Below are 22697 nucleotides of genomic sequence, written 5' to 3' on the forward strand. Positions count from 1 at the left end.
CTTGCAGGCATGGGCTTGAGGTTTGTTTTTGTTTGTTCGTTTTTAGCCATTTTAGTAAGTGTGTGAAAGTATCTCTTTGCGTTTGAATTAGCATTTTCTTTTTTTTTTTAGATTTATTTATTTGTCTGTTTGAGAGAGCGAGAGCTCAAGTGAGCACACAGAGGGAGAGGGAGAAGCAGACTCCCCGCTCAGCAGGGGGCCTACCGACGAGGCTCGATCCCAGGACCCTGAGATCAGGGCCTGAGCCGAAGGCAGACACTTAACCGACTGAGTCACCCAGGCGCCCCTAATTAGCATTTTCTAATGACTAGTGATATTGAGCATCTTTTCACTACTTATTTGCCCTTAGTAGGCTTTTTTGAAGTGTCTTTTAAAATTTTGCCCATTTATATTGAGTTGTCTTTCTTATTATCAAGTTGTAAAAGTTCCCTACATACTCTGGCTACAAAATTATTTATCAGATATATGTCCTGCAAACATTTTTCTCTCAGTTTATGATTTGGCTTATTATTTTCTTAACAGTGATGTTCCAAAAGCAAAAGTTTTTAATTTGTATGAAATCCAACTTTTAAATATTTCATAGTTTGCCCTCTCTCTTCCTAAAATAAATAAATCCTTAAAAATAAATAAGTACATAAATACATAAATAAATAAATATTTTATAGTTTGTGCTCTTTTTCTCCCTTGTAGAAAAATTCTTCACTTTGCCCAGAGTCACAAGACTTTTTTCCTATGTTTTCTCCTGCAAGTTTTACAGTTTTACATTTGGTCTGTGATACCACGTTTGTATCTGGTGTGCGGTAAGGTCCAAGATTCACTGTTGCCTAAGAATATCCAGTTGCTGCTATGCTGTTGGCTGGAAGACCATCTTCCCCCCATTGGATTCCTTGACACCTCTATCCATCTGTGAGGCTCCTTCCATTCCGTTCCACTGATCTACATAATAAGTCTTGAAATGCAAGCAGTATCCTGAGATCTTGATAAACTTGCTTACAAATTCTAGTAGCTTTATTATTTGTTGATTTCCTAAAATTTTCTATAGCATTGTCATTTCATCTGTGAATACAAAGTTTGATTTTTTTCCTGACTAATCTAATCTGTATGTGCGAGGGTTTAGCCAACTACGGAGTTAGAGGGAATAGAACCCACCAGAGATTACCCTTACTTCTGATACAAATTGCAGAGTTGTGTGCTTCCCAAAACCACCCAGGGTTGATAAATCACTTAGAAGGACTCACAGAACTCCCTGAAAGCTATTATACCCATCAGTACAATTCATTACAGGGAAAAGATAAAAATTAAAATTAACCAAGGGAAGAAGTGTGTAAGTCAGAGCCTGGGGCAATACCAAACACAAGGCGTCTGTTCTTATCTGCCATGGAGCCAGGACATATTATTTTCCTTGTATGGATATATAGCAGTATGCATGGAGTATCCTCAGGTGAGGAAACTCCCCAAGTCCCAGTGTTCACAGTTTTTATTGGGGATCCACTACGTAGGCATGAACAATTGATTGACTGACCACTTAATTGATCGCAGTCTCCCTGTTGCCTGATATGATGCGATCAAGCTCCCACCCTGACTCACACTGTTGGTCTTTCTGATGTGGGCAACCCCCATCCTAACTCATATTGTTAGAATATCCAGTGTGACCCAAAACCCCCAGAAAAACAAAGATACTTCTTTCAGGCATAAAATTTCTAGAGCTTAGACTACCTCCCAGAAGCTGAGGGCAAAGGCCACACCACTTTGGGGAAAAAGTTGTTTACTACATAGTTATGCCTTTTATTTCTTTTATTTCTTTTTTCTGTATTTCTTTTTCTTCTCTTACTGCACAGACTGGGAGTGTCGGGGCAAGATTGAGTATAGCCTTGGTGCAAGAAGACATCTTTGCCTTATTTTTAGACCCTACCTTGGTCTTAAGGGGGAAACATTCAATTTGTCTTTCAAGGAATTTGTCTGTTTCATCTAAAGTGTTACATGTATGGCATTAAGTTGCTCATGATAGTCTCTCATTTTCTTTTTTTTAAATTTTTTATTGTTATGTTAATCACCATACATTAAATCATGAGTTTTTGATGGAGTGTTCCATGATTTATTGTTTGTGCATAACACCCAGTGCTCCACGCAGAACGTGCCCTCTTCAATACCCATCACCAGGCTAACCCATCCCCCCACCCCGCTCCCCTCTAGAACCCTCAGTTTGTTTTTCAGAGTCCATCATCTCTCATGGTTCGTCTCCCCCTCCGACTTACTCCTCTTCATTCTTCCCCTCCTGCTATCTTCTTCTTTTTTTTCTTAACATATGTTGCGTTATTTGTTTCAGAAGTACAGATCTGTGATTCAACAGTCTTGCACAATTCACAGCGCTCACCATAGCACATACCCTCCCCAATGTCTATCACCCAGCCACCCCATCCCTCACACCCCCCACCACTCCAGCAACCCTCAGTTTGTTTCCTGAGATTAAGAAATCCTCATATCAGTGAGGTCATATGATACATGTCTTTCTCTGATTGACTTATTTCACTCAGCATAACACCCTCCAGTTCCATCCACGTCGTTGCAAATGGCAAGATCTCATTCCTTTTGATGGCTGCATAATATTCCATTGTGTATATATACCACTCCTTCTTTATTCATTCATCTGTCGATGGACATCTTGGCTCTTTCCACAGTTTGGCTATTGTGGACATTGCTGCTATAAACATTGGGGTGCACGTGCCCCTTCGGATCCCTACATTTGTATCTTTGGGGTAAATACCCAGTAGTGCAATTGCTGGATCGTATGGGAGCTCTATTTTCAACTGTTTGAGGAACCTCCAGACTGTTTTCCAGAGTGGTTGCACCAGCTTGCATTCCCACCAACAGTGTAGGAGGCTTCCCCTTTCTCCGCATCCCCGCCAACATCTGTCGTTTCCTGACTTGTTAATTTTAGCCATTCTGACGGGTGTGAGGTGGTATCTCATTGAGGTTTTGCTTTGGATTTCCCTGATGCCGAGCGATGTTGAGCACTTTTTCATGTGTCTGTTGGCCATTTGGATGTCTTCTTTGGAAAAATGTGTGTTCATGTCTTCTGCCCATTTGTGGATTGGATCATTTGTTCTTTGGGTGTTGAGTTTGATAAGTTCTTTATAGATTTTGGATACTAGCCCTTTATCTGATATGTCATTTGCAAATATTTTCTCCCATTCTGTCGGTTGTCTTTTGGTTTTGTGGACTGTTTCTTTTGCTGTGCAAAAGCTTTTTATCTTGATGAAATCCCAATAGTTCATTTTTGCCCTTGCTTCCCTTGCCTTTGGCGATGTTTCTAGGAAGAAGTTGCTGCGGCTGAGGTCGAAGACGTTGCTACCTGTGTTCTCCTTTAGGATTTTGATGGACTCCTGTCTCACATTTAGGTCTTTCCACCAATTGGAGTCTGTTTTTGTGTGTGGTGTAAGGAAATGGTCCAGTTTCATTCTTCTGCATGTGGCTGTCCAATTTTCCCAACACCATTTGTTGAAGAGACTGTCTTTTTTCCACTGGACATTCTTTCCTGCTTTGTTGAAGATGAGTTGACCATAGAGTTGAGGGTCCATTTCTGGGCTCTCGATTCTGTTCCATTGATCTATGTGTCTGTTTTTGTGCCAGTACCATACTGTCTTGATGATGACAGCTTTGTAATACAGCTGGAAGTCCGGAATTGTGATGCTGCCAGCTTTGCTTTTCTTTTTCAATATTCCTCTGGCTATTCGGGGTCTCTTCTGGTTCCATAAAAATTTTAGGATTATTTGTTCCATTTCTTTGAAAAAAAGTGGATGGTATTTTGATGGGGATTGCATTGAATGTGTAGCTTGCTCTAGGAAGCATTGACATCTTCACAGTGTTTGTTCTTCCAAACCATGAGCATGGAACATTTTTCCTTTTCTTTGTGTCTTCTTCAATTTCTTTCATGAGTACTTTAGAGTTTTCTGAGTACAGATCCTTTGCGTCTTTGGTTAAATTTATTCCTAGGTATCTTATGGTTTTGGGTGCCATTGTAAATGGGATCGACTCCTTGATTTGTCTCTCTTCTGTCTTGTTGTTGGTGTATAGGAATGCCACTGATTTCTGTGCATTGATTTTATAGCCTGCTACTTGACTGAATTCCTGTATGAGTTCTAGCAGTTTTGGGGTGGGGTCTTTTGGGTTTTCCACATACAGTATCATATCATCTGCAAAGAGGGAGAGTTTGACTTCCTCTTTGCCGATTTGGATGCCTTTGATTTCTTTTTGTTGTCTGATTGCTGTGGCTAGGACTTCTAATACTATGTTGAGTAGCAGTGGTGAGAGTGGACATCCCTGCCGCGTTCCTGACCTTAGGGGAAAAGCTCTCAGCTTTTCCCCATTGAGAATGATATTCACTGTAGATTTTTCATACATGGCTTTTATGATGTTGAGGTATGTACCCTCTATCCCTATACTCTGAAGAGTTTTGATCCAGAAAGGATGCTGTACTTTGTCAAATGCTTTTTCTGCATCTGTTGAGAGGATCATATGATTCTTCTTCTTTCTTTTGTTAATGTATTGTATCACGTTGATTGATTTGCAGATGTTGAACCAGCCTTGCAGCCCAGGGATAAATCCCACTTGGTCCTGGTGAATAATCCTTTTAATGTACTGTTGGATCCTATTGGCTAGTATTTTGGTGAGAATTTTTGCATCCATGTTCATCAAGGATATTGGTCTCTAATTCTCCTTTTTGATGGGGTCTTTGTCTGGTTTTGGGATCAAGGTAAGGGTGGCCTCATAAAATGAGTTTGGAAGTTTTCCTTCCATTTCTATTTTTTGGAACAGTTTCAGGAGAATAGGTATTAATTCTTCTTTAAATGTCTGATAGAATTCCCCTGGGAAGCCATCTGGCCCTGGGCTTTTGTTTCTTGGGAGATTTTTGATGACTGCTTCAATTTCCTTAGTGGTTATAGTCTGTTCAGGTTTTCTATTTCTTCCTGGTTCAATTTTGGTAGTTGATACATCTCTAGGAATGCACCCATTTCTTCCAGGTTATCTAATTTGCTGGCATAGAGTTGCTCATAATATGTTCTTATAATTGTTTGTATTTCTTTGGTGTTCGTTGTGATCTCTCCTCTTTCATTCGTGATTTTGTTGATTTGGGTCCTTTCTCTTTTCTTTTTGATAAGTCTGGCCAGGGGTTTATCAATCTTGTTAATTCTTTCAAAGAACCAGCTCCTAGTTTCGTTGATCTGTTCTACTGTTCTTTTGGTTTCTAGTTCATTGATTTCTGCTCTGATCTTTATGATTTCTCTTCTCCTGCTGGGTTTAGGCTTTATTTGCTGTCTTTCTCCAGCTCCTTTAGGTGTAGGGTTAGGTTGTGTATTTGAGACCTTTCTTGTTTCTTGAGAAAAGCTTGTATTGCTATATACTTTCCTCTCAGGACTGCCTTTGCTCTATCCCAAAGATTTTGAACAGTTGTGTTTTCATTTTCATTGGTTTCCATGAATTTTTTTAATTCTTCTTTAATTTCCTGGTTGACCCATTCGTTCTTTAGTAGGATGCTCTTTAGCCTCCATGTATTTGAGTTCTTTCTGACTTTCCTCTTGTGATCAAGTTCTAGTTTCAAAGCATTGTGGTCTGAAAATATGCAGGGAATGATCCCAATCTTTTGGTACCGGTTGAGACCTGATTTGTGACCTAAGATGTGATCAATTCTGGAGAATGTTCCATGGGCACTAGAGAAGAATGTGTATTGCGTTGCTTTGGGATGGAATGTTCTCAATATGTCTGTGAAGTCCATTTGGTCCAGTGTGTCATTTAAAGTCTTTATTTCCTTGCTGATCTTTTGCTTAGATGATCTGTCCATTTCAGTCAGGGGGGTGTTAAAGTCCCCCACTATTATTGTATTGTTGTCAATGTGTTTCTTCGCTTTTGTTATTAATTGCCTTATATAATTGGCTGCTCCTATGTTAGGGGCATAGATATTTACAATTGTTAGATCTTCTTGTTGGATAGACCCTTTAAGTAGGCTATAGTGTCCTTCCTCATCTCTTATTACAGTCTTTGTTTTAAAATGTAATTTGTCTGATATAAGGATTGCCACCCCAGCTTTCTTTTGGTGTCCATTAGCATGGTAAATGGTCTTCCACCCCCTCACTTTCAATCTGGGGGTGTCTTTGGGTCTAAAATGAGTCTCTTGCAGACAGCATATTGATAGGTCTTGTTTTTTAATCCAATCTGATAGCCTTTGTCTTTTGATTGGGGCATATAGCCCATTTACATTCAGGGTAACTATTGAAAGGTATGAATTTAGTGCCATTGTATTGCCTGTAAGGTGACTGTTACTGTATATTGTCTGTGTTCCTTTCTGGTCTATGCTGCTTTTAGGCTCTCTCTTTGCTTAGAGGACCCCTTTCAATATTTCTTGTAGGACTGGTTTCGTGTTTGCAAATTCCTTTAGTTTTTGTTTGTCCTGGAAGCTTTTGATCGCTCCTTCAATTTTCAATGAGAGCCTCGCTGGATATAGTATTCTTGGCTGCATATTTTTCTCGTTTAGTGCTCTGAAGATATCATGCCAGTCCTTTCTGGCCTGCCAGGTCTCTGTGGATAGGTCTGTTGCCAATCTAATATTTCTACCATTGTAGGTTACATATCTCTTCTCTCGAGCTGCTTTCAGGATTTTCTCTTTGTCTCTGAGACTCGTAAGTTTTACTATTAGATGTCGGGGTGTTGACCTATTATTGATTTTGAGAGGGGTTCTCTGTGCCTCCTGGATTTTGATGCCTGTTTCCTTCCTCACATTAGGGAAGTTCTCTGCTATTATTTGCTCCAATATACCTTCTGCCCCTCTCTGTCTTTCTTCTTCTTCTGGGATCCCAATTATTCTAATGTTGTTTTGTCTTATCGTATCGCTTATCTCTCGAATTCTGCCCTCATGATCCTGTAGTTGTTTCTCTCTCTTTTTCTCAGCTTTTTATTTTCCATCATTTGGTCTTCTATGTCGCTGATTCTCTCTTCTGCCTCATTTATCCTAGCAGTTAGTGCCCCCATTTTTGAGTGCACCTCATCAATAGCCTTTTTGATTTCGACTTGGTTAGATTTTAGTTCTTTTATTTCTCCAGAAAGGGTTTCTCTAATAACTTCCACGCTTTTTTCAAGCCCAGCTAGTATCTTTAAAGTCATGATTCTGAACTCTAGGTCTGACATCGTACTAATGTCCATATTGAGTAGGTCCCTGGGTAACGGTACTACCTCTTGTTCTTTTTGGTGAGGTGATTTTTTTCGTCTTGTCATTTTGTCCAGAGGAGAATAGATGAATGAGAGAACAAAATGCTAACAGGTTAACAACGTCCCCAGCAAATATACTGTATACAAATCAGAAAAGACCTAATACCAGGGGAAAAGAAAGGGAAAGAAAGAAAAAAGAAAGAGAAAAGAAAGAAAGAAAAAAAACATAAACAAAAAGATAAAAACAAAAATAACAATAAAAAAAACGAATATGATCAAATATGATCAGGCTGGTGCATAGATCAGTGCCACACACTAGAGTTTGGGTGTATTTTGGTCTGTTAGATAAAAGTGCCTCCTAAAATTTTAATGGAAGAAAGACTTATATATGTACAAAATAAGGGTTGATACAATGAAGGGATGGAAGATGACTATAAAGATGAAAATTATAAAAGATGGAACTGATACGATAAAAAATTGAAAAAAGAAAGAAGATTTAAAAAAAAAAAGCGAGAATGTGATCAGGCAGGGGACTAGAACAAAGCCATACACTAGTGATTTAGGGTATATTTTGATCTGTTAGAAGAAACTGTATCTCAAAATTTTAAAGAGAGAACAACTTATATATATATATGCCAAAAATAAGGGTAACTACTATGAAGGGATAAAATATGACTAAAAATGAAAAATAAAAAATGTTTTTTTTAAAAGGCATTGATAAGATGTTGGTTGAAAAAGGGAAAAAGAAAAATTAAAAGAAAAACAGTTAAAAAATTAACTTTGAAAAACTCATGAAGCATGGTAAAAAAAAAAAGCCATGAATTCTATGTGCTGTATTCCCCTAGCGCTGGAGTTCTCCCGTTCTCCTTGATCGGTAAACTTGGTCTTGGCTTGCTGGCTGTTCGTGCTGATCTTCTGGGGGAGGGGCCTGTTGCCGTGGTTCCCAAATGTCTTTGCCGGAGGCGGAATTGCCCCGCCCTTGTCGGTCCGGGCTAAGCAAGCTGCTCGGGTTTGCTCTCAGGAGCTTTTGTTTTCTGCAAGCTCTCGGTACAGCTTTGGAGGACCAGGGCGAAAATGGTGGCCTCCCAATCTCCACTCGGAGGAGCCGAGAACTCGGGGCCCCGCTCCTCAGTGTGCCCCCAGAAAAAAGCAGTCCCTCCTGTCTCCCCGGTCTCCGGCCGCACTCCGTGCTCACCCGGCCTGTGACCAAGCATTTCTATCTCTGGCACCCGACCCCATGTGGAGTCTCCAAACCCAGCAGATCCCTGCGGTGCGCTCCTGTGCTGCTTTTCCTTGGGGAGGAAGGGGAGTCTCCCCGTATCTGACACTTGTTGGGTCCCTGCTGGAGGAGCAGTGGCCCGACTGGGCCGCGGATCACAGTTTATGGCAACCCCGAGCTGAGAGCCCGCGCCTCGGCTCCGTCTCTGCAGCCGGCTTCCCCGCTCCGATACCTGGGAGCTCTGGCGCACTCAGGCACCCCCGGTCTTTCTGGGACCCTGAGGGTCCTGAGACCACACTGTCCCGTGAGGGTTCCACCCCCGCTTATTCACTGGAGCGACGTCTCTCAGCGGAGCCGGCTTCTAAAAGGTCCGATTTTGTGCTCCGCGGCTCTAGCACTTGCCAGAAGCGGCCGACGGAGACCCCCTCCCCTGCCGTCTATCCTCCCGAATATCGCCTCGGATTCACTTCTCCGCACGTCCTACCTTCCAGTAAGTGGTAGCTTTTCTGTTCAGAGAGTTGTTGCTCTTCTTCTCTTCGAGCTCCTGTTGAGTTCGTAGGTGATCAGAATGGTTTGATCCCTATCCAGCTGAATTCCTGAGACCAGACGAAACCCAGGTCTCCTACTCCTCCGCCATCTTGCTCCCTCCCTCTCTCTCTCATTTTCTTTTTAATGTCTGTAGGATCTCATCATTCCCTATACTGGCGATTTGTATCTTTTACTCCCCTCAATTTTTTTCCCTGATCACTCTGGCTAGTTTAGTGAACTTTTCAAGGAACCAGTTTTTTTATTTCATTGACTTGTCTCTCCCTCTCTCTCTCTCTAAGATTTATTTATTTGGAAAGAGAGAAAGAGAGCGCAGAGTGGATGGAGGGGCAGAGGGGGAGATGGAATTTCGAGCAGATTCCTGGCCGAGTGGGGTGCCCATCCTGAGGCTTGATCTCATGACCTGAGTCGAAATTAAGAGTCAGACACTCAACTGACTGAGCCGCTCAGGCACCCCTTTTTTCTCTCTTTATTTGTTTGTTTTGCTTTCTATTGCATTAGCTCCTGCTTCTGTTATTATTACTTCCTTCCTTCTGTTCACTTTGGGTTGGATTTTCCCTTTTTCTCATTCCTCTAGGTAGAAATTAGATCATTGGCTGGAGACCTCTCTTCTTTTCTTACACAAGCATTTAGTGCTGTAAATTTCCTTCTAATTACTTGAGCACATACCAAAATGTTGATATGTTGGGTTTCACTCACAGTGTTTTCTAATTTCCTTTGTGATTTCTTCTTTAACTCATGAGTTGACTCATGAGAAGTGACCTGTTTGATTGGTAGATAGTTGGAGCTAATCAAAATGTTTCATTTGTGGGCATTTCTTATTTAATATGCCCATCTTTCTCATTGAGAAAAACACTAAAAAAAAAATTAGAGAAGAAATAAGCATTTCTTTATTATCTTATCTTATATCTTTTAACATTTACAACTAGTGTATATGAAGTTTTGTCTCTTTCATTAACCTTAGTTTATCTTTGTTTTGCCAAAAATAAATTGAATCTGTTTTTTAATCCCAAAGCAAATTTTAAATTGGGAACTGTTTTTATTCCATAAGACATAACTCAGTCCAAGGTAGCAGAGGGTGCAATGTAGCTGTATTTATTCTTATATATCTATTTTATAAGATAAATATTTATAAATATATTTCTGCCATCAGTTATAACACCAATATTTCTCAGTTAAAAAAGAAGGAAATTTTCTATTCATGTTACCAATAATCAAAACAGGTAATTAAAACTGGGTTTCTCATATGGGTGCAATTTTTTAATTGCTAGATTAATGTCCAACAATTGGCCACAGTTTATTCTCTAACACGGGGTTAGAGTTCTTGTTAGCCATTTTGCAAAGTAAAACTCTTTACTCCAGATACTCAACAAAAATATTGTTTTCAATGTTTAATTCTTCAAGGAACAAACAGCTACTGTGTTGAAAATCTTCCATGCTCAGTCTTCAGAAAAATCTCTTTTTATTTGCCAGTTGGTTTATTCCAATGTATTTTATCACGCACGGTCTCTAGTAGTTCTTACTCAGTTTAATGTTGTTTTTATCATTTTAAAAATAAACTCAAATGGATTTATTCCTTCGATGGGAAAAAAAATACTGAGAATTATTCTACTTATTTCAAAGCCAGATGGTGTCAACACTGTCTTTCAGCAGACTCCCATGTCATTTGTTGGTACAGAGGATTAATTTAGCATTAAGTCTGTAGGAAGTAAATTTGGCCACAAGAGACAGCACCACATGCATCGAGCTCATGAAGAGTAATAAACTTGTGTCCTCTTTCATATAATCAGGATTGAGTGGGTTTGATCACAGGACACTGCAATCATAAACAACCATGGTCTGTATAGACGCTGGCTATGGTGGGTAGAACTAACATTGTTCCAGACAATAAATAGTAGTCTGCTATTTGGGGCTTATAGTGTTTGAAAAAGGGATTATGAAAATAGGGTTCATACTGTACTACCACAGCATTGGATTTGTACTTCTGATAGCATATAGATTTTAACTTATCAAAAACCTCATTCCTTACTTCCCTAATCCTTTCCTAATGTCTCGTGTTATCACTGATACCCCAATCATCTTATCCCTGGGGGGGGGGGGCCTCCCTGGAATAATGTTCTATCCTCCATCTTAGAATGTGAGCACTATTCAGTAAGAGCTGTTAGGGCTGTTTATCCTTGGCTAATAGTTGATTATATTCTTCCTTCCTTCTAAAAAAAATGATAATTTTGAAAACAGTGAACAATGTTTCACTTATTCATTTGGTATCTTCAGAGAGCCATTTTTTTCTCATGGTTTCCCCAGATTGGAAAAAGTCTTAGACAGTAGATAACTGAATTTTGTGAGCCGTAGCTTTTGAATGATTTTGCCATGATTTTGCCATGACCTATAATAGATTATCTTTTCCCTTACAGATTTCTATTTGATTTTGTTAAAGAAATGGAGCAGGAAGTTTCTTTAAGTTGTCTTTACTAAAATCACTGCTGCTTAGTGGCCCCTGTGGTGCATTATACAGTCGACTTTTGAACAATGCAGGTATCGGGGCACCAACCCCCTGTGCGTGTAACTTTGACTCCCCCACACTTAACTACCAGTAGCCTGCTGTTGACAGTAAGCCTTCCCGATAACATAAGCAGTTCATTAACACATCTTTTGTATATGTGTTATACACTGTATTCTTACAACAAAGTAAACTAGAGAAAAGAAAATGTTATTAAGAAAATCATAGGAAGAGAAAAAAACATTTACAGTACTGTATCTTAGATGAAAAATCATATATAAATGAAAAAATCTGCATATAAATGAACCTGCACAGTCCAAACCTGTGTTTTTCAAGAGTCAACCATATATTGGAAATAGAACAGGCCTGAGTAAACCTGAGCTGAAGTCTTCACCTGCAACTAAACCCTACTTTTCTGAACATCAATTTTCCTTTCATGTATTAAATGAGGGCTTTTGAACACACTGTCTCCATAGGACCTGTAAAGTTCTAACTATTTATGATTCTGTGGTACTGGGGCATATAAATGCCCCAGTTCTCCAGGATTGATGACCATAAGAACAAAACTCTTCAGAGAAAATATGCTCAGCTTCTGCTCTGTATTTGTTCTCTATGCAAATAAATAAATAAACAAACAAACAAACAAATAAATAAATAAATGGTCTCCCTAGAACCTCACATTGGGTGTGGAGCATGGAGTCAACTCTCTGTTGCCAAGCCAAGAGCAAAGTAAAGCTTTGGGTGCTTAGGTCGTGAAGACCCCACGGGGACAGAAGTCCAAACTCTCTGGGTTTCACTCGAATAAAAGTAACCTTCTGTGTTCTGTACTCTTCTCCTCACCAAGTCCCCAGTGTTTGACCTGAACATGATTTAATCAAATCAAGTCGGAAAAGGGAGCGTGACATAACAACAAGCCAATATAAGGGTCGGGGATGTTGAGGTATCGGCCCAGCAAGGCTGTGTTCTGCACTTGTAATTTAATAGTTGCCCATTAAGGATGAAAGCAAAGGGTTTCATAATTTAGTAGCATTTCTGTGTGTTGTCAGTTTAAAATATGTACTTCTTCCACACACCCCTAGAAGACAATGCAGCCAAAGTGACTTTGACCAAGAGCATTTGAGATGTTTTCCAATCATTTGTGGTATACAACCCAAAGAGTTTATCATAATTTTCCAGATGAGGAAATAGGGACACACAGAAATTAAATTACTTGCCCTTGGGTCAGTATTTAGCCCAATAAATTTTGCTTTCTGCTTTAGAAAGAGATTACTCAGAGGGGAAAATAAAAATAGCATTTGAAGTTGCTAGAGGCTGCGTTAATTACTGATGCCCTTAAAAGGGCATTTAAGACTTCTGATTGCCAAAAGAGGGATTTTCTGTTGACATTACTTTCAGCTGGAGGTCTAGGAATTCTTTTAAAGATACCGTCACCTAAAAATTGCTAGAAAAGCATTGTTCTTTTGAGAAGTATCCTTTTTAAGATTATATGAGAATAACAATTTGGTTTGGAACCAGCTTTTAATGTAGAATAATGCCATGTACTGCATTGCATTCAGCCAGTGCTCACTTTCTAGGTGTAAATTGTAGGCAAAAAATATGTTTGTGTCATGTTAATATCCTACTTACATGATTGCATCATTTAACTGTCTCTCTGTCTCTCACCCTTGAGTTGTCTAGAGGACAACTCTAGAACTCGATCAGGCTTTATTTTGGCTCTGGGCCTGGCCTTGGGGGAGGTATGGCTGCATTAATGGTAAGCAAAAGAAATCTAAGAAGTAGGAATATACAAGTGGCCACCTTTCTACTCTGAAGTATTTAATTCAAAACTACATTTCTTCACAACTCAACAGAATTCTAGATTTTTATCCACAAAAAAGTCCCATTTCTTGATATGGCTTGAAGCACCGATTATATATCCTGTGTACACACACACCCACACCCCCCCCACACACACACTCTTACACTTACACGGGACCTACAGATAGATGTATACATTTATATGTCTATATGTTAAATTATCTCAACTCAGGGATGCTCTCTGCTCTGCCCCCTAGTGTCCAAGAGAGGAGATACTATAAAACAGTCAATCTCTGAGCTAGAAACCAGAACTTAAAAGCCTCGGGGTAGATGTTTCAGATCCCTTACTATTCCTTGAGTTATTTTGCTGAACATCACTTTCAATACCTTTTTCCCTATAGACGATATCTGTTCAAGTAAATTGCGGGCCCCCTTTTCCCATTGCTGTTAGCGAACCCTACGCTAGTGAAGCATTCTTCACCTGTGTCATCACCAGCAATTAACAAAACATTCTGCGTTTCAGAGTATCCCACCCTCCACAGATTGTTCTGCCCATTCATAACTGGGAACCGGAAGAGGAGCCCCGCAAAGAGGAAGGAGTTGGGCCATTGGTGGAACATATTTATGAGGTAGCTTTTATCTATCTTAAAGTTGTGTTAGGGGTTTATTCTTACGCTCTTTACCAATAAACTCTTCATAGCATTTTAAAAGACACCGATCCAAGATCTGAGCTTTATATACTGCTTGGATTTGTGCTGTTATGCTATCATATTGCAGTGGGGGGGAGGGGGTAGAGTATGAGTCGCTTGCTTTTTAGTGGTGGGAGCCATTATGTAGTGAGAATATTTTATCTTGTTACTGTTCTCTTTTAAATGTTCCTTACATCTCTTTTTTTTAATGTTTGGACAGCCTAACCATAAAAAGGACTAACTCCCTGGACTTTATTTTGCCTCTTCCTACATTTTCAAATATCCTTAAAATCTACCCACCTCTTAAACTGAAAGTCACCAGCCAGAAGGTACCAGACAGAGAAAATTTTATGGATTATTCGCTATGTACAAAAAAAAAACCCACACATATAACACACACACACACACATGAATAACTTATTCTGAGATTTGAAATAGTCCGTTGATTAATAAAATATTTTCCAGAAACAAACCAGAAGCTCATGAAAAAGCCATCTTCTGTTTGAGGTCCCTTCCTATTTACTGCTCTGTATCCCTTTCCTGTGTAACTCATTCCACTGACCTAGGAATCCTGACTGTGACTTTCATCTTAAGCTACAAGGGACATGAATAGCATTCTCTAAGGTTAACAATGAAGTCATTTCAAAACTGATGAGCTGTGTACATATGTGGGAAAGAAGTGTCAACTCCTGCATAGCATCAACATGAAAACCTCTGTCATCTGCCCAACCTGTGGTTCAGAATCAGAAGCCCCATCCGCAGCTGGATCAAAGCTTTGCCCTAAGCTCTCTTGATAGCAAAAGGATAACATAGTCCCCAAGGCCACTTGGATTAAGAACCTTGCTAGAAAAAAATGCTGTCAAATAATTTATTAAACCTTGTGTGCACCGGTTTCTGTTTAAGAATGGTGAAACTTTAAAGTTTGCAAACATATGCAAACTCAATCATTCTCAGGGCAGCCCTGCTTCTAATCTTAGCATAAACAGATCATAAAATTTTAGGGTAATAATCAGTGGTGACAAAAGCAATCATCACGTGTTTCCTACATGCTATTCTCATGTCTCAAAATATCCTGTTATCAGTGGATGCCATGTTGTTTTGATAATGTGAATTAAATGAGCCACCTAATAAGCAAAACCAAATTATAAATTGTTTTGTTGATCATTATAATTATCAGAACTGTGAAAAAAAAGACAAAAGTTCCCTGCTAACTTTGAAGTGAATTTCCAAAACCACAATAAATTTAAATACATTTCATGATTTTCCCAAGCTGTTTTTGTGTCCTGTGAGTACAGGATTCATGTGTTTAAAATGCTCATCTCTTTAGGAGATGTGGCCTCTCTTTCTTTGATATTCACTGATTAAAATAGAAGGAGCTCAGCTTTGAAATGCGCACTTGAAGTGAACTGTGGTGAGCCTGGACTATCTTTGGCATTTGATGGATAACCATTTTTCCAGAGGGTGAAAGAGAGTGCGTCGCATATGGTTGCAACTGGCAAGTCAGTAGTCTGGGAAAAGGCAGATTTCAATGTAAAGAACGAATAACTAGGTTTTGAAAGCGTATCATTAAAATTGCATTTCTAGCCCTGCGATTAAATGAATATAAATTTTAGGTAAACATCGCAATGATCAGACATGGTTAATGTGTTCTTTGCTAAGGAGATCTGCCCTCAGAGATTCACAGAAGCAAGAATCCTCTCTGAGCAAAAGCGCCTCTTGTTTTCGGAGCTCCTCTTGCTTATATAGATTGTATTTTCCTATAGCCACCATCATAGCCCGGATGCGTTAAAACCCAAAATATGTGCTTTTTAGAATGGGTAGGAAGTACATGGAGCTTTATTTCATCTTCCTGCCTTGTCCTGCACCATTACTTGTTCCTTTCTTGTAGCTGCACAATATTGGACCGAGTACCATCAGCAACACTCTTCTGGAGGTGGGCTGGCCATTCTCTGCCCGGGACGAATTTCTCCTCTACATTTTTCATATCCAAACTCTGGGACCTCTGCAGTGTCAAACAAATCCTAATATCAACCCACAGGATATAAAGGTAGGAGCCTGGTCTAACTAGCTGTTTTGCCTGTTTTTTATAGCAAGGAAAAAAAATTAAAACTGTGGTTTATGTTTTTTAAAGCAAAGTAATTAAGAATAAGTTATTTCGGTGATAATCTATACAGCCTTTTCTTTTAGTTTTATGGTTAAAATGCCAGGTCTTGGGGCACATGGGTGGCTCAGTCGGTGAAGCATCTGCCTTTGGCTCAGGTTGTGATCCCAGGGTCCTGGGATGGAGCCCTGTTGCTGGGCTCCCTGCTCAGCGGGGAGTCTGCTTCTCCCTCTGCCCCTCCCCCTGCTCGTGCTCACTCGATCTCTCAAATAAATAAATAAAATCTTTTTCTAAAAAAATGCCAGACCTAACTTAAAATGTCACTCGTAGAAAACTTAAATTTCTCTTGGTTTTATTGTTCATGGTAACCTGTCATTTATCTAGCCTATTTTAATAGATACTTTTGCATATGGTTTGACTAGCAGCACAATAAAACCAAAATCATAAATAGACATGTCATGTTTTGGAGAATTTGTGCAAAATTCTATTTTTAGAGTCCTTTTGGTGCATTGCCAAAAGATATAAGGATTTCTGCCAAGTGGGCTTTTCCAGATGTTGCCAATAGCAAGTGGTGAAATGCGATAATTTTCCAAAGGCCATCTCTGTGCCCCAAGAACCCCCAGACTGAAAATTTCTGGACCCCGTGCTTTAGCGCAGCTTATAGAGAAGCCGAGAGCTTTTCAGATTCTCAAGCTTATCCAATCACCTGGGGGTCTCGTAAGAGGCAGGGTCTGGGGGCCCTAAAACTCTGCTGCTCTACCATCCCCACCTGACATCCACACTGCTTTGCTGGTCACGGACTAGCCAGGAGCTCAAGTGTCCAAGGAGCTGATCTCATTCAGATTAAGATCCAAATCTGGCTTTAAGTTTTTTCTGGGAAGAAAAGAACATAATTAGCATAAACCCTTGAAAATGTCACATTTGAATGGGAAAAAAAAAAAAAAACTTTTTTACCGGATGTTATCCTCAAAAGAGAACTTTATTTAAGAATCAACATTGTCTAGTAGCTCAGGGAGACAGTGTCTCTATTCGAGATGGAGCAAAGAGCAGGCTTCATGAAATACTAACTCAACCATTTGGAACGCAGGTCTGCCTCTACTCTAACTGCGGGCACAGGGACATTGCCGGTTATGAAAGGCTTTCTTCTTCAACCCAACATGGCTTCTAGTCCAAGGGAGGAAGGCTGAAAGGGGTTCAGTATGAAAGGATTTATAGGACAAGTCTCCTTCTTTATGGAGAAATAATAAATAAGGTCACAAAATTACTTAAAATACTTCCTCCCTGGAAATTTTTTTCCATTTCCTCTCTCTTGGCTCTTCATTGAGACGATTTTAATATCTTCAAGGACAGTAGCTTATTATAAAATAATAAATAGCTTATTATAAAATAAATTTTTATTTAATCAGGGGGCATCTGGGTTGCTCAGGCGGGTAAGCATCTGACTTTGGCTCAGGTGCCCCTAAGGCTAGTAATTTTAAAAAGTGCCACTTAAGGGCGCCTGGGTGGCTCAGTTGGTTAAGTGACTGCCTTCGGCTCGGGTCATGATCCTGGAGGCCCCGGGATCGAGTCCCACATCGGGCTCCCTGCTCAGCGGGGAGTCTGCTTCTCCCTCCGACCCTCCCCCCTCTCGTGCTCTCGCTCTCTCTCATTCTCTCTCTCTCAAATAAATAAATAAAATCTTTAAAAAAAATGCAACTTAATTATGCTCCTTTTATAAAACTCTCAATTTGTGGAAATTGAATATAACAAGATTTGATTACAGTATGAAGGAATAGCTCCCCAAAATGACAAATGGTAACAGTTCATGAATTCTTGAAATTCAGAATGATGAAACGTTTTTACTTTCAGGTCCTCTGAGTACTTTTACTTATATTTAGTATGTATAACCCAGAGAGTCTAAAAGAGCTTTTTATCAGTAAATATATTTTTAAAATTAATTATCAGTATATTTTACATAAGCAGCTACCAACAAATTGAGAATACTTGAAAATTATTTTCTTCTTAAGATAATAATTTATTGGTGAAGTCTCCATAAATTCACTTGGCAATTTATTTCTTCCTAGATAATACAAAGCTAAATAATCAATTCTCTGTCTTAAATATGAGTTGGAAATTAGTGAAGAATAAATTATTTATTGTATCTAGTTATCTTCAATGGAATAAGTCTGGGAAATTTTTTAACTTAGGTATCAATTTCAGATTCTTGCATCAAATCTGATTACTGTTTTTTATATAGATATTTAAAGATAAATATAGTTTTTTTAAATATAGATATTTAAAGATAAATATCTGTAGTTTTTTTTAACTTAGTTCTTTAAGAAGTAGAGAAAGGGTAGGTTTAATAAAAGGAACAAGGAGGCAAAATACATTCATATGGGCAAAAAGTAAATCCTAGTAGGACGAGTGGGTGGCTCAGTTGTTAAGCGTCTGCCTTTGGCTCAGGTCATGATCCCAGGGTCCTGAGATCGAGTCCCGAATGGGGCTGCCTGATCAGCAGGGAGTCTGCTTCTCCCTCTCCCTCTGCCCCTCCCCCCTGCTTGTTTCTCTCTCTCTCTCTCTCTCTTTCTAATAAATAAATAAAATCTTAAAAAAAAAAAGTAAATCCTAGCATTCGATCTTACCCACTAAGATAAAATTTCTTACGATTTGGTTCTACAATTTCTTTATAAGCAGAGCAGTGATTAGTGAGTGCCTCTTGAAACATCTGCGTCTGTGAGCAGGTCTACAGGTCTTTTCTGAGGATGCTCTAGGGCCCACTGGATGAGCCACTGACATATCCCAGACCAGCTGCGTGCCTGTCAGAGGGAAAGCTCCCACCTCAGCTTTCCCGAGGATCCTCTGGAGGATTTTCAAGTTCTCCACCGTGTTTGCCTCCCCAGCCATTCAGCTGATTTCCCCTCAGCAAAATGCTTTCTCTTCAGGTCACATATACCTTTTTGTCCACCCCCCCTCCCGTATATATTTTCATTCCCCCCCCCCACTTAACCACTGAAAATAGCTCCCTCCTTCACTGCTTCCTTGCAGCTCCCACCAATGTCTAAGGAAATGTGCTGATGAAAAAGCAACTGTCCAGAGTTCCTTAGAAGCATTTTCTAGGCCACCTGCTCCAAGGAACCAATGCTACCAACTCTAAAACCTTTAAAATTCCCTGGATCCCTTCTGCAGAATCTCCACATCTCAAAATAATTCCTCACATCTGCCTAATTAAACCTATCAGCATTTAATAGAATTAATGTATTTAACACAATGTGGGAGGGGTTCATAATTTTTAAAAAAAATTACTCAGAGAGCAACCTCTTGGCTTTGCGTTTTATTACAAATACATAGTTTTATTCATCAAAGCCATATTGTAGATAAAGTAGGGTTTTTTTGTGGGCTGATCTGAAAACTGAGCCACCATTTAAAAGATTGTCTCTAAAGAGAAATGCATTCTGAGTGCCAAACATCTAGCCTCAAACCTTCTGAAATATGACCCATCTGTATATTGAACAGGCATTCCAAATGTGACGCTCCTCACATAAGTCTCCAAGTCTGATTAAGGCCGGAACGGGATTCACTTTTCACAACACTGACTGGTACAGCTGAGTTATCCCACCAAGTGACCCTAATGTCCCCAGGATCTGAATAGCAGACTACTTTTGAAAGCCACCACCGTGAACATAGGAAACAATGGGCCAAAGTTCTCACCCACACGTACCTCACTTGCTGCCCAAATACAGAGCATCAGTGACTAAACTGGGGACACACTCAGATGCCACTAGAAGTTTGTGAGTTTTTTTATAAGGATTTTAAATTAGTTTTCTTCTATTGTCACTTACCATAAAATGGATACAAATAGATTAATCTGCCAATGGAAAACTGATAAATAGCTACAATTTTTCCCCTGTGACTTTATCCCACTGAAATACAGGTCACCTGCCTTGAAATAAGGCAAGAGTTTAAAGAAATGAGGACTTAAGTACTCATGACGTTTAAAAATATGATCTGGGAAACGGTGTCATCGAGATTGAGAAATAAGCATGTCTGTCCATGGCCTACCCATGCTGCTGTATGTTATGTACTATAATCGTTTGTTCTCAGCCTCGTATCAGGCTTTGTGGGGATTCATTTAGCCTGCTCTGTTGCCACTGTTCAAACACCCCAGTGAAGGTAAATAGGAGCACGCGTGGGTGATGGGGTTCGGGAAAGGTGGGTGAGCCGCCCGGCCCCTGGTGGTGCCCGGCGCAGGCAAGCCGGAGGGTGGGACACTGCCTTGGGGACATTCCCTTCCGCTTTCCTTTTTGCCTCCCCGTGAAATGACTGCTGTCTTTGCTTTTCTGTTCCTCCCATGATGGTTTCATGTCATCAGGTTCACTTCTCTGCCTTCTATGAACACAGGGGCATGAGCAGATGGCCATGAAGGTTCTGCCTCCGGGCTTCAGAGATAGAGGATTTTAATGTGGCAATTTCGGCACATTCTGCCATCCAAAACATTGTGAAACAGTCAACTATCTGCAGCATTCTGGCCAATCCATTAAATCTAATTCATTCCAGATCCTTCTTGAAATAAAATTTTAGAGTCGAATAAAGTATTTCTCAACCATTCGAAAGGCAATAAAATAATGATTTCCAACTACCCATTATCTTATTTGGGTGGACTTTATCCTGGGATTTGGAGAGTCTTCCAGACAGGCTGTGATCTCTAGATAAGATGTAGTTGAAAAAGCCAACGCTATTAAGGAACCAAAGCTGCATAAAGAGTAAAGGACTTTTTTTTAAGTTGGCAAGGTTTCATCACGAACAGCCAAGTGGGAGAAGTGGGAGAAAGGGCTGTGGGATGTCACACTGTACCCAGGAGGGGAGGACAGGCGAGGTGTTGGCTTCAGCCTGTGCTAGGATCACAGGACCATGTTCTGGGCCCCCACACTCAAGAAAGGAGCCCGAGGTCCGCATGATGTGACAGAGGCTAGACTAGGGCGACCTTAACAAGAGAGAAAGCCAATGTTGCGTAAAGAACGGGCTTTGGAGCCATGGAAGGCAGGAGGTTCCAACTGTCTCGAATGAGACCATTCTCACAGGAATCCCAAATTACAACCAGATAGTACAAACATGGAAGCAGAAACACAGGTACCATCCACCAAGCCCTGCAATTAGTTTTTGGGGTTTTTTTGTTTTGTTTTTTTGTGTGTTTAATCGGTGAGCATGCAGACTGTGGCTTGACTTGGCAAATTTGCATCATTTTGTCTTACCCTTGAGAGAATTTTTTTCTTCATAACTGCCTCCATTTACTTATTGCTCCTTATTAATTCAGAATGCAGGGACTTGTTACAGTTCGAAACCCACTTGCGTTCTCTCTCTCTGTCTCTCTTTCATGCACCCCCGATAGAGGACTTTCATTCCCCTTTTATTTTTAACAGTGCCTATACGTCAATTTTTCAGCCATCAAAGGGAATACACTCTCCAGGGTCCATTTCTCTTTGCCTTATCTTCTCTTTAAAATGGTCTTCAGATTCTCCTGTAAATTTTATTTTTATTTTTTTTAAGATTTTATTTATTTATTTGACAGAGAGAGACAGTGAGAGAGGGAACACAGGCAGGGGGAGTGGGAGAGGGAGAAGCAGGCTTCCCGCTGAGCAGGGAGCCCGTTGCGGGGCTCGATCCCAGGACCCCGGGATCATGACCTGAGCTGAAGGCAGACGCTTAACGACTGAGCCACCCAGGTGCCCCTCTCGTGTAAATTTTAGTATATAAAAACACATGTCTAACAACTAAGAAAAGCTTCAAAATCCCCAATGGAGTGAATCTATCCTTAGCCCCTGGAAAGAAAACTCATCTTGGTTCAGGTCATTCCAGTGGTAGCTCGGATGATCTACGAGATGTTTTCTGGTGATTTTACGTGGTCCTTTGACAGTGGCAGTGTCCGCCTGCAGATCTCAACTCCAGGCATCAAAGATAACATCGCTGCTCAACTGAAGCAGCTGTACCGCATCCTCCAAACCCACGAAAGCTGGCAGCCCATGCAGTCTACCCCCAGCATGCAGCTACCCCCGCCTGCCAGCCCAGTAATCGTGAATGCCATCTTTTTTTTACAATATTGTACATATCGGTATTTTTTATTACTCAGATTTAACCAGCTTTTAAACCTCTTCTTTCTAACAATGTTAGTGGCCTCTAATTCTCCACATATGCCTGGCTTTTAAAGTTGATTTAATTTATGGAAAAATCACCCTTCATGTTCCCCCTTTCTTTCTTAAACCTCCCAATGTTAGTATAATGTAGGAGAGGGAGATTTGGCCTGGGGACTTTGGACACCAACGTTCTAGCTGCAGTTCTGCTTCAGTGGTATGATCTTGAACCACCAAGTCATTTCACCTCTAGGCTTCAGATTCATTACTGTAAAATGAAGGGGTTGGAACAATGCCTGAAATAACGCCAGTTAAAACTCTGACCTGATGACTTTATTCTACTTGTATAAGGCAAAACTGCCTGGAACAGAACCCTTCTGCATTGTTCTTGCACCACATTTTTTTCTTGCTTTCATTAAAGTTCCCTCAAGTGAAAAAAAAAAAAAAAAAACGTGGTTTTTTTTTTTTTTTCTCTCCAAATTCTTAACATTTATGTCTTAAAGAAAATTACATGGTAGACTGACCTCCTGGGTTTGTCTCT

General features: G+C 40.1%; 1 protein-coding gene across 2 annotated transcripts in view; it reads left to right on the forward strand.

The window, feature by feature from the left end:
* ITGA8 (integrin subunit alpha 8) overlaps positions 1–22697 on the forward strand; it is a 201413-nt gene that overhangs the window by 148737 nt on the left and 29979 nt on the right. For both annotated transcript variants that reach the window (XM_073879876.1, XM_025853612.2), the window contains 2 exons: positions 13786–13891; positions 15840–15998. In XM_073879876.1, the coding sequence (XP_073735977.1) occupies positions 13786–13891; positions 15840–15998 (265 nt within the window). The remainder of the gene's footprint in view (positions 1–13785; positions 13892–15839; positions 15999–22697) is intronic.

The sequence above is a fragment of the Callorhinus ursinus genome, unplaced genomic scaffold (genome assembly GCF_003265705.2).
Source record: "Callorhinus ursinus isolate GAN/ISIS: 27379988/994484 unplaced genomic scaffold, GSC_fseal_2.0 scaffold36, whole genome shotgun sequence".
Classification (NCBI taxonomy): domain Eukaryota; kingdom Metazoa; phylum Chordata; class Mammalia; order Carnivora; family Otariidae; genus Callorhinus; species Callorhinus ursinus.